This window comes from Martes martes, assembly GCF_963455335.1.
Source record: "Martes martes genome assembly, chromosome: 8".
NCBI lineage: Eukaryota > Metazoa > Chordata > Mammalia > Carnivora > Mustelidae > Martes > Martes martes.
In genome coordinates this window covers 121,379,602-121,392,785 of record NC_137895.1, presented here as the reverse complement: position 1 = coordinate 121,392,785, position 13,184 = coordinate 121,379,602, and the positions used below count along the sequence as shown (strand labels likewise).

General features: G+C 39.3%; 1 protein-coding gene across 2 annotated transcripts in view; it reads right to left on the bottom strand.

Annotated features, from left to right (window-relative positions):
- The window catches only part of CACNB2 (calcium voltage-gated channel auxiliary subunit beta 2), a gene marked incomplete at its 5' end in the record, with an annotated part of 377,082 nt that overhangs the window by 172,845 nt on the left and 191,053 nt on the right, over positions 1-13,184 (bottom strand). Inside the window, one exon of one of the 2 annotated variants that reach the window (XM_080810104.1) lies at positions 11,488-12,365. The exons of the other annotated variant lie outside the window; for it this stretch is intronic. Coding sequence (XP_080666230.1) covers positions 11,488-11,538 — 51 coding nt within the window. Of the gene's footprint in view, positions 1-11,487; positions 12,366-13,184 lie in introns of those variants that run through there. 2 annotated transcript variants of the gene reach the window in all.

Below are 13,184 nucleotides of genomic sequence, written 5' to 3'. Positions count from 1 at the left end.
TTATTTACACAGAGATCCAAAGAATATACAAATATTCAGTGAAATACTCACCTTTGCGAGAAGTCTACTGAATAGAAATGAAGACATTGTGGCATTTTTTATGTTTTCAAGTAATTATTAATACTTAATGTGGGGTGTATTGTTAGGAAGTTAGTATAGTATTCACATTATGTTAGCATGGGCAACTGGTATAATCATTTTGCAAAGAGATACGGAAAGCAAAGCCAGAGACATAAGAACATTCAAACCCACTCACCATGCGAATTCCATATCTGAGACTTTATCTCAAGGAAGTTATTTAACAGAGCCCAAACCCAGATGCTCAAAATTGTTATTACAGACGGATTTATCTATAAAAACAAAAGTATAAAATGCATGAAAATTCCAGCAAATAAATGACCATCGTATTTAGACAAGCTATGGTAAATCCGCACACTACTGTATCAGGCTGTGATTTAAAAGCGACCTCAAAACTCAGCTGAAGGAAAAGGCAGAATCCAGAGGAGTTTGTACACTGCGGTTACGACCATAAGCATATGTAAGCTCATGGAAAATGACTGGGATATAACTTGCCAGAACAAAAATATTTGACCCAAAGAGATGAGATGGTGGTGTTCCCTATACATACACATTTCCTTTAGTATTTCTTATATTTTTATTTATTTGAGAGAGAGAGAGAGAGAATGCGCGCGCACATGCACATGAGTAGGGGTGGGGGGTAGAAGGGCGGAAGCAGAGGGAGAAAGATTCTCAAGCAGATTCCCCACTGAGCTCGGAGCCAGCCTTGGGGCTGGATCTCAGGACGCCAAGATCACAAACTAAGCCAAAATCAAGAGTTGGATGCCCAACCAACTGAGCCACCCAGGAGCTCCATAATACATTATGTTTTTAATACTAATCACTTTTTTGGGAAAGATTATTTATTTGTTTGACAGAAAGAAAGAGACTGCACAAGCAGGGGGAGGGCGTGAGGGAGAAGCAGGCCTCCCGCTGAACAGGGAGCCCAACACAGGTCTTGATCCCAGGACCCCGGCATCATGACCTGAGCCGAAAGGCAGACGCTTAACAACAGAGCCACCCAGGTGCCTCAGTACTAATCACTTTTTTTTTTTTTTAAAGATTTTATTTATGTATTTGAGAGAGAGAGAGATCACAAGTAGGCAGAGAGAGAGGGGGAAGCAGGCTCCCCGCTGAGCAGAGAGCCCGATGTGGGGCTCAATCCCAGGACCCTGGGATCATGACCTGAGCCAAAGGCAGAGGCTTTAACCCACTGAGCCACCCAGGTGCCCCAGTACTAATCACTTTTAATTAGTGGCTTTGATGTGTAAAATTCTCTTTCAAGTTTTTTTCAGTTTTAACAAAAATACTTGGGCAATTCTCTGTCGGGATCGTGCAAAATTATCTTTTTCTATGAACTGATTGTTTTGTGGGGCAAGGTGAAATCCCACATTCTGACATCTCCAGGTGATAAAGCCAGCATCCCTGTGATTATCCTTTAAAGCAGCCCCATGTACTTTTTTACATTCCCCATGTACTTTTTAACATTCTAGTTCCATTTAAGTGCAATTTATCCCTGAAAAATGATGCAGAAATCTGTAGCCTTAGACCATTTATTTGTTTTATGACATACAGGAATTGAAGGAGAACAAAACAGTCCACCTCCAAAAATTCCAAAGTGGAATAAAAATTATTTTAACTTGAAGTTACTTAAGAAGCAGTTGGGGCAGAACAAATACTTTGACCCTCCTTTGTCCCCCCAGAAAGCAGGTAACAAATCCCCCACCTGAACACACTCTCAGTTTACCAGGAGGGGCAGGGCACCCTTATGGCTAGAGATAGGGAATTTGAGACCTTGTTACCTCTTCACTGATTTGCCCAAACCTCTTTGCTTTGCCAATTCTTCACAAACTTACTGTTTCTTGGCCTAAAAGCCACTAACACCTGTCTGCTTTGGTCACTTTGAGTCTCGTATTTTTACGGGCTCCCATGTATAAGAAATTAAATTTGCTTTTCTCCTGTTAATCTGTGTTCTTTCCCTTGAATTATTAGACCAGCCAAAGAACCCAGAAAGGAGAAAGGGAAATTTTCCTCCAACACAGGTTTGGCACCCAAACTGGGGTTCTCCCCGGGCTGGATATCGCTCGCTCCAAGACCCCTGCGGCTACAGAATTCTGGACCCCTCGACAGGAGCCAGCAGAAGGTAAGAAGTCCTACCATGTCAGTCTCCCAGGTCACTGCCTACAGGCTTTATTGGGAGCAAGAGTAGCGAAGAGTTCTCTTCTTTTTCTAAATTTAGATTAGCAGGAGAAAATGAAAGGTTCCTAGTTCCTCTCTGGGCAGGTTTATCAGGGGTGCCCTTGTTTTCTATGGATCCCTTAGAAATGGGCATCATTTTCTTTTGTCTCTGTCTTTTGTGTCATCTGGAATAAGGACGAAAACCAGAGGGGAGAATGCAGGCCTGGGTCTTTTAAGCTTGCTGTTTGAGCTGGCCTCACCACCCGGTATGGTTCTCACCAGACCAGTGTCTGTCTAGACAAACTTTGCTGTGCGTCCCCTTGGTAAAAATGGGATGAGGTTTTGCTTTGGTCTTGTTCTATGTCCTGAGAGCTTGGGTTATGACCAGGGAGAATATTCTCTCTGGTGCCATCAGCCAGAGGTATATGTACCAACACGTGTCTTGGGGGCCAGTCAAGTAAAATGGGATTCTGAGACCTGAAGTCATGAGCACCATTCTCTTTGTCTTCCATGCAAACAAACTCTCGGGGGAATTTGTCAGGAGGGGTCCCTGTCCTTGAAGGGTCTTTGTCGCCTCCACCTTCACTGTCTTGTTAGTGCTGGAACAGTCCCATTTCAGGAGCACCTGACTGTATCCCTGTATTAGCATCCCTCTGACTAGAGGTAGGGGAAAGCAGAGACACTGTTTTCACTACGCCATTGTTACTGCCTATGATAATGAAGGTCTTTGCTTTTTTTTTTCTTTTTTCTTTTTAAAGATGTTATTTATTTATTTAACAGACAGAGATCACAAGTAGGCAGAGAGGCAGGCAGAGAGAGGGGGGAAGCAGGCTCCCTGCTGAGCAGAGAGCCCGATGCGGGGCTTGATCCCAGGATCCTGGGATCATGACCTGAGCCGAAGGCAGAGGCTTAACCCACTGAGCCACCCAGGCGCCCCAGGTCTTTGTTTTCTTAGGCTAACTCTGGGAGTGAATTTTCTGGGTCTTGTAAAGGTTACCCCTTTTGTACTCTCTTTTGGGACATTTCTTGTATCCATGGTGAAGCCATAAAAATGCTTACTGGTTTGAGTTGCTATTGAGATAAATATAAGATCTTACTGATCAATGGGCACATGAAGGATCTTAGAATTGGAAAAATGTCTATATTTGAAGAAAAGAAATTGTTTTTAGAGAGCTCTCATTCTAAACAATTGTCTTATTGTATTACCTAGATTATTTCTAAATAAGACAGAATACTGAAACATTAATTACCAAACATAAGTTTTACCTAATTTTGGCTTATTACAGAGGAACTAAAGATATTTGTGTCTGTTAGTAAATGTGTACCACAATTAAAAATTATACTATGAGGAAGCCTATGTTTCTAAGAGTTATAAATGTATTCATAATTTTGCTAGTCTAAAGTATGCTGATACAGAGTTCATAATTGCTTACTTCTTAGTTTTTATTAGAAGTTACAGTTTCAATGAGTTAAGAATGAATCCTAATTAATAAATATAATTAAAGTAGAAATACAGCGGTGCCTGGGTGGGTCAGTCGTTAAGCGTTTGCCTCCGGCTCAGGTCATGATGCCGGGATCCTGGGATCGAGCCCCATATGGGGCTCCCTGTTCAGTGGGGAGCCTGCTTCTCCTTCTCCTCCCCACTCATGCTCTCTGTCACTATCTTTGTCTCTCTTGCTCTCAAATAAATAAAATCTTTTAAAAATTTAAAAAATAGAGACAATAAATCAAGTGGAAATAATAAAGGAAACAAATCTTTTTGCAAGAAAAGTGAAAAATGTTTTGGGGCAAGAAAAAGTATCAGATATGGATATGCATTTTTGTTAAGAGAAAAGACAATAATTTTGTCCTAAAATACAACTGGCTATTTCAGAATGAGGAAAAGGGAAACAGTGGACAAACTAAATGGAAATAGGCAGTTGGGAAGAGAGAGACAGAAAGAAAGAGAGAGAGAATTTTATTTTGTGCAGCCAAGTTGGCGAAAGTTGAATTACAAACATAAAGGTTTTTAAAAATAAGATTTAATAGGGTATTATGTAAAAATAAATCTTAATTTTCTTTCATCTGCAAAAGGGACAAAGTTCTTTGGACTCTTGGTCTGCTGTTGATTATGAGACCATGAGAGATTTTTCTCTAACTTTTAGTAAATCTGCCTAGAAAGCAAAGATTATGTGTCTTACCAAAATAATTTCCTAGGGCACCTGGGTGGCTCAGTGGGTTAAGCCTCTGCCTTCAGCTCAGGTCATGATCCCAGGGTCCTGGGATTGAGCCCTGCATTGGGCTCTGCTCAGCAGGGAGCCTGCTTCTCTCTCTGCCTCCCTCTCTGCCTACTTGTGATCTCTGTCAAATAAATAAATAAAATCTTTAAAACAAAACAAAACAACAAAATAATTTCCTGGTCTCCATTTTGTTTTAATCACATCTTTGATCACCTAAGAAAACTGAATCTTCTCAATAATCAATGAACTAAGTTTTGCTCACAACTGTGTAACCTTCTGTATTTGTTTTTATAATCTTTTATTGTCACTTTGGTTAAATAGCACATTAAGTCTTAAATTTTGTAATGCTCCACAATCCTATTTGGTCAAGCGTCCAAAACCTTTTGATATATTTGAAGAAGCTTCCCCAAATCAAATTCTAAATGAAGTCTTTCTGACCTCAAACAAAGTTTGGGATTTTATAGAGGATCCATAGACTATCTCAAAAAATTTATTCCCCCAACCCTTATAAAAAGAGAGATATTACACTAATTATGCTTATTTGATATGTTAAATTGTCAAATAAGAAGTGATGCTAAACATTCTTTAGACAGGGGGCGCCTGGGTGGCTCAGTGGGTTAAAGCCTCTGCCTTAGGCTCAGGACATGATCCCAGGGTCCTGGGATCAAGCCCCGCATTGGGCTCTCTGCTCAGCAGGGAGCCTGCTTCCCCCTCTCTCTCTGCCTGCCTCTCTGCCTACTTGTGATCTCTCTCTCTGTCAAATAAATAAATAAAATCTTAAAAATAAAATTAAAATAAAAAATCAAAAGGAAGAGAAAATATATTTTAAAAAAATTCTTTAGACAAAATATATAGGGAAATTATTAATATAAGTGTTCTAGAAATTGTATGAAATACCTAAAACTATGATGTGACCTGGTATAATGCGATCAGTCATAATTCTAGTTATTATTATTATTTTTTTAATTTTTAAAAATATTTTATTTATTTGACAGAGAGAGACACAGCGAGAGAGGGAACACAAGCAGAGGGAGTGGGAGAGGGAGAAGCAGGTTTCCCAGCCACCCCTCTAGTTATTATTTTAAAATGTATGTTACAGAGACAAACAAATTCCCTTGTCAATCACATTATAATGAACTCTCATCAGATCTTTAACCAATGTTATGAGAGGTTCATGCAAAGGACTCTGACAAGTACTCTAGGACAGAGGATTCCTTTTTTTTTTTTTTTTTAGGAGAGAGGTTTCTGATAACTTTAAGACCGTATCACTGAACTGGGTAAGAATTTCCAGAACTAATGGAAAAACTAAATTCAAGCAGAATAAGAATTAATTATATGGGGCTAAATGAACTGATGAGGATGATTATAATTTTCCTGACTTTTTGTTTGAAATACCTCTGGTTCTTTTAAGTTATTTCTTGAGATTTAAGGAAAACTTTTTCTTCTCCCTCTCTTCTCCCCCGCAGCCCTCCTTCCGCTACCTATGACCTATAGCAATTTAGTAAAGTCTACTCATGTACAAAGATGATACAATTACTCTTTTTCCCTACTGACCTCCCCGTGGATTCTCTCTCCCTTCCCTTCTGCCCCTCCCCCTGCTCATGCACTCTCTCTCTCTCTCCCTCCCTCTCAAATAAATAAACAAATCTGTAAAAAAATGTTTCAGCAAAGCAAACTTTGAAAAGTCCATATGGTCGACCGCTATTCTTGCTGCACTTAATGTAAATAATCAGGCCAAGTTTAATGGGACTAGACTTATTTTGCAAAAACATTAGTCTTACTTTGATTATCTTTGATAGAAATGGGGTAACTGCCCCGAGAAAAAATCTGTTTCAATGGAAAACTATAAATAAACCCTTTTGGATATCAGATTCCAGTCCTGTTAATTGATTTCTGTTTTCTATTGTAAATTAACTGGATTTGAATGCTTCTAGTTTTCTCCAATATCTGGCTATCATGTTCCAAAATAACCCACTTCCAATTTTCCAAAATTTCCAATTTTCTTCCACCCTCTGATTTGGAATCACTGAACTAAAACTGCTCTTTCTCTAAAGCTATGCAAACTAAAGTTGGATAACTTGATATGAACTTGAGGGCAATCACCACGACAGCTCTTGTATGAACCATCTTCATGCCTATCGTGGTGTGGCCGCTCATGAGGATCACCAGAGACATCTCAACTGCAAACTAGGAAATCTGTCCGATTGCTACTGCCTGTCCTCATTCTATCTGAAAATGCTTTGAGTTCAATCTAGAAGTCTTAACTGATGACCTGTAGAACTCTGACTAGGTTTATAATTTGCTCTAATCATTAACTCTCATTTTTATTTTGTTTCCATAGAAATGCCTCTTTCTAAATACCTAATTGTGAAACCATCAACAAAAGGAAAGAGCAAATACTGAACAGGAAGATATTCGTGAACGATATATCTGATAAGGTGTTAATAACCCAAATATCTTTTAAAAATCATACAACTCAATACCCTAAAACAATCTGATTTAAAAATGGGCAGAGGACCTGAGTAGACATTTTTCCAAAGTAGACATACAGACAGCAGACACATGGAAAGATGCTCACCATCACTAATCATCAGGTAAATGCAAATTAAAACCACAATGAGAGATCACCTCACACCTGTCAATATGGCGAGTAGTAAAAAGACAAGAAAGAATAAGTGTTGGCAAGGATGTGGGGAAAAGAGAACGCTCGTGCACTGTTGGTGGGAATGTAAATTGGTACATCCACTATGGAAACAGCAGAAAGGTCCTCAAAAATTTAAAAATAGAAACACCATACCATCTAGTGATTCTACTTTTGTAGTATTTACCCCCCTCAAACGAAAACACTAACTGAGAAAGATATATTCACCCCTATGTTCATGGTAGTTTTATTTACCATAGCCAAGATATGGAAGTAAGCTAAGTGTGTCCATCAATAGATGAATGGCTAAAGATACGGTGAGTTTGTGTGCATGTGTGTATAAACACTTGTTTAGAAAAAGCCATAAAAACAAAACCTTGTCATTCGCAGCAACATGGATGGACCTCCAGAGTATTATTATGTTAAGGGAAATAAGTCAGACAAAGAAAGACAAATATGGTATTATTTCACTTATATGTGGAATATAAAAACCAAAATAAATAAACAAACAAAACCAGAGACAGACTCAGGGATATAGAAAGCAAACGGGTGGTTGCCAGAGCACTGAGGGGTGGGACGATGGTCAAAATAGATGAAGGCGATTAAGAGGTATAAACTTCTAGTTATAAAATAAATAAGTGATTGAGATGTGAAGCATAGCACAGGGAACACAGTCAATGATATTGTCACAACTTTGCATGGTGACAGATGGTAACTAGACTTACGATGGGGAGCATTTCACAGTGTATATAAAGGTCAAATCACTATGCTGACCTGAAACTAACATCATATTGTATGTCATCTATACCTCAATTAAAAATTTTTTAATTGATTTATTTTCAAGACTAAGAAGACCAATTCAGTAAAATACTAGAGCAATCTACCAACTCAGCTTCTGAATTGGGAAACTCCTTGGGGATTTCAAAGGCGGGCCTGCAGAGCAGAATATGCCACCCCAAAATATGCCACTTCGGCATACTCATTATTTTGAATTAAAGTTACTCAAGAAACAGCTGGCGCAAGGAGGACACTCTGAACCTCCTTTGTCCCCCTGAGAGCAGAAAATAAATCTCCCATTTGAAGACATCCTCCCTGTACCAGGAGGGTAGAAAACGTCTTTACCCCCAGAGAGGGGGAATTCAAGGCCAAAACTGCTGTATGAACAAACTTTGTTATGTCTTCACTAATTTGCGACTTCAAGCCCGAACCCCTGCTTTGTCAATTCTCCACAAATGTATTGTTTCTTTTTCTGAAACAGCCGCCTGCTTTGGTCATTTCTTTGAGTCTCATATTTTTATGGGTTCCCGTATGTACACAATTAAATTTGTTTTTTTCCTGTTCATCTGTTTCATGTCAATTTAATTATGAGACCAGCCAAAGAACCCAGAAGGGAAGAAAGGGAAAGTTCTCCTCCCCTGCAGAATACACGGCTCCCGTCAATGTCCTCTTCTTTTTCCTCTTCCCAACTGCTTTAGCGATAGAAAGGTTAAGAGAAAAAAGGAATAATAATTTAAAAATTACTAGACTTTTTAGAATATTTAACCTCCTTCATCTTTTTTTTTTTTTTTTTTTTTTTTTTCCTCTTTCGGGCTGGTCATCATTCAGGAGCTCTGGTGCTTTACCCTTTGGGAGTTGAGGGACACAGTGAGAATCTGTGGAAGCTAGAAAGTGAGAATGTATACATAGACTCAAATATTTGCCTATCGTTTCCGGTGGGTTTGCACTTGCCTTCTCCCGGCCCTCTGATCCCAGGTCCGCAGATAACCACTTAGGAGTCCCACTTTGCAGGACTGTTATTTATTTTAATCTCTCTTTCTTCCAATATGCAAATCAAAAACAGCTCACAAATTTCCCTTGCTGCCTCTTCCAGAGATCATGGTCTGGGATCTCCGAGCTAAGTTCTTTCATTATTAGGCACAGTAGAAAATGTAGATAGTCAAGTGTGTTCCCTCAGTGATTTAGGCACTATGCTAAACAGTCCCTATGCATTGTGATTTTTAAGAAAAATTCTCACAAATACTGGAAATGCAGATATTAGTATTCTTAATTTTATAATTCAGAGATGATCGAAATTTGCCAATCATACAGTTATTATTAAGGGAACAGCCTAATAGTCAAAGTCAAGTCTGACCAGATCCAAACACTTGCTCTTAACCACAGTCAGGAAAACTGAAATTGTGGGTAATGTGCTAACTAAACAAAAAAGCCTGCATGAGTCTGACAGGTCATTTTTGTTGGGCACACAATTTCAGTCATAAAGAATATTCAAGTTCAAGAAACTTAATGCAACAATACCAGCATTCATAAAAAGATAACAAATGCACTTAACACTAGTCAGAGTCTTTTTTATTTTTGCCCTTGATAGTGAAAAAGTAATTATCAGTATCAATTTTTACTAGTTTATTAATTTCACCTTCACCAAAATAAGAATTAAATGTATGGTTTCTAGATGTGTTTTTGTGCGTTTGGGATCTGCAGTGATTTTAAAGGAGTACAACTGATAGAAAAGCTGAAGATATACTTGGTTAGAACAAAAACAAGGGCCATGTGGCTTCTTCAGCCTCCTAAAAAGTTATTCCACAATATATATACATACACACATGAATGTATACACAGACATATATGGATTTTAAAATTATCTTCCTTTATATTATTGTCCAAATTGAAAAACTAGCTTCTGTCATCATTGGGGAGTTTTTGAGACTGACGGGATGAAGGTGTAAAATGGAAAGAGAATTGTCTTTATAAGGACTTAAACTTTAACCATTAAAGCAAAAATCCACGTGTTTACCAGCCTATTCAAACACTGGTATTAGTTAAAATGAGAAATGATTAGGTCACAGGAAACAAAGAGCTAGGACTGGGGGAGAGAAAGTAGTTTAAAAGGATAAAACGTCCCTGTGTGGATTCCCCAATCATCCTTCACAGAACCGAAATTAACTCTACGATAAACACTCCACTATTCTGAAGTCATCTAGATTGACATCCCAATTAAATAACTGTGACATTTTTGTGCCTTATTTCACTGCTGAAAATATTCAAAATGACCACTGGCATGTGTTGGGCAATTCAGGATACTTAGCAATTTGGGGGTCAGAATTATACATTTTCCCAATTCATAAGAGAATTCCTCTGCAGAAACAACCATAACAGCTATTTTGTGTGCGATCACATTCTTAGAAAGCAGGCAAGTTTACGGGAAAGGATGATTCTAGAGGCCCCTGAGAACAAACAGGTATTGAATAATTTCTAAAATACAGGCGAGCGATAGCTTTCGAATTAGTGTGAACACAGCCAGCCATGCCAGAGTCTTAGGAAATAGAACTGTGGCACACAACATTTAGCGGGGGCAAGCACCAGCAAGGAAAAGGGTGTGCTTAGAAAATTCTAGATGAAATATAACAAAAGATCATTAAAAACACCTGATTAAACGACTCATATCACAGTTGCCTGATTGTGCTAACGCCTTCATCTGATATAACATGGAACACATGATTACCACACACAGGTATTTCTCAGTAAGGATTTTTCCTTTTCTCTTTCTCTTTTTTTTTTTTTTTGTTAGATGAACTTAGTGTGGATTGGAGCTGGAAACAGAAGAGGTACGTTGGAAAGAATTTCTAGGCAAGCTGTACTTTATTGATTTTAAAAAGGTATTTTCATGTCCTACTAGCACAGACCTTTGTAACCTCAGGATTTTTCTTCTTACGGGGTCTAGCTTACATTTGGGTTCTAGCGCGATGATATTTTTTTCTGAAAACTTCCCTCGAAGGGCCCCCATAAAGATGTGATCTTTACTTTCAAAGATCTATTCCAAATCGAAAGACCCAAACATCCAGTTTTTGTCTGGTAAAGCTCTACGCTTACGTTTTTTTTTTTAAACATTAGACTCCCATTTCTGTATTTCATTAAATTCACAAATTTTTGAAGTGACAAACAAGCAACATAATCTGAATTTGCATCCATGCAGAAAGTCAAATCATCTTGATTTACATAGAAAGGCTTCTGGAAAGAAAAAAAAAAAAAGAAAAGAAAGCAAGCAGCAAGTGTCCAGATTGTCAGTGTCATGCGTAAGGGACCCACTGTCCACAGCTGGAGAAAGCATTTCCATTTTCCAGTGTCTCCCAGTCTCTCCCTCTCTCTGCCACAAGCTACTATACTGATATCAATTACATACAGTTTAAAACCAGAGTTACAGCTCTTCTTGCTTAAACGGCCCCGGAACATTTACATAATCGTACTGCAAATGACATTTCTGACATGATAAGCAAAACTTTTAAAAAAGTGAAGCGACGAACGTGATTGAGCTTGAGCTCGCTAACAATAAAGGACATGCCTGTTTTCTTTAAACCACACCGTGCATCTGGCCTGCCTCCCTGCCCGCCTGCTTACCCCAGGAATGATGTACTTAGTCTGAGGAGACATGAAGCGTCTGTCAAGCATGCCAGCCCCGGTCCAAGTGCACCCAGCTCTCCAGAGAGCAAGAATGTGCTTCCCAGGGGCAAGAACTCAGTTAAAAAACTCAAGGCAGCCAAGGGTGGCTTTGCTGACCGGCATATCAATTAACTGCTTTCCTCTTCCTTGCTGGCTGGAGGTGCGCGCAGTTTTAGCCAGCCAGTGTGACTTTCTAAAAAGTTCTTCAGATTATAACGGCTCTCTCTGTTCTGGAACCATTTAGGCATCTCAGACAAGCTCATCAAAGGCAATTAACAAACGCAAGTGGGAGGGTCTTTTTCTCCTCCCAGCTACGTCAGCGGGCTTGCAAGCGCAAAGCCTGCGAACTTGTGAAACCGACAAACGTTTCATCAATGTCAGATGCCTGCCTTGGGGCGACACTGGCTACAGCGGTGCTTCGGGATACTTTCTTTACTATACACCAGATTGCACAACTGGACAAGCTGTCAGCATTCAAGAAAACTACTAGACTGTGAAAAAAAGTCTGGAACACAAGTGAGAACATTCCTGTGCTCACATCCGATGGGAGAAAATATTTCCTCCCTCGCATACGAGAAAGTGATATCTTTCTTTTGTGGTCACCTTTCACATTCTCCACGTGCATGAAGAAAACATTTTTTCCCCCCACAAAGCCAAGTAAATGCTGCTTGGATAAATTTAATTTTATTTTAACTGAAAACGTCTTTTTATCCAAAGATGACTTTTTAAAAAATGGAACAAAAACCACTATGCTCTAAGAACATGTTTGCAAAGCATGTAACAAAGGATTACTATCCAGAAGAGAGAAAGAGCTCCAAAAAGCCAATAAAGAAAAGACCCACAAAATAAGAGAATAAGGAAAAGAAAAATGAATAAATAAACCACAGAAGAGAAAAACCTAAGTGGCCAAGAAACGAAAAATCCTTGACTTTGTTGCTGGTTGGGAATACAAATGAAAATCTCAATTTACCATTTCACACCCATTCGGGTAGAAACATTTAAGGTACCAGACCTTGGAGAGGACGTCAAGCAGGGGTTGGCACACTCTAGCCTGAGGTCATATGTAACCAGCTACCCATTACTCATAACCTGCTAGCTGAGAGGATGACTGATGGCTGCTTTCGCTTGACAGGTGCAGAGTCGAGGTTATGAGAGAGACCATGTAGCTTACCAAGGCTGAAATACTTCTGGGCTACTCCTTCATGGAAAAGGTTTGCCATCCCCTGAAGTAGAGTAACCAGACTCTCAGACGTTGTTGGTGGGAGTATAAATCGGGACACTCACGTTCGGGATTTTGCGAAAGATGAGGGCAGCAAAGTTGTTAGTGACCGTGCCTGTTGGGGGCCCTTCTGTCCCGCACACAGGCACACAGGGAGGCAGAGTAGGCACAGAACGTCGCTAGCAACATTGGAGATGTTGGTAAAAACCTGCTAACAAATCCAACATGTATCAATAGGAAAGTGGGTAAACAAGGTTTGAGACCCTACAGCAAGGAGAGTCAATGGTTTATGAGTTACTACATGGATTAAATCCAAGCAAGCATGTCGGTAGGGAAAAGCAAGTTGTAGGACCTTTATACCTTGAGAACCCATGATATGATTTGTATAAAGTTGGAAAATATTCAAAAAATACTATATGCTTTCTGTAGGTAGTGA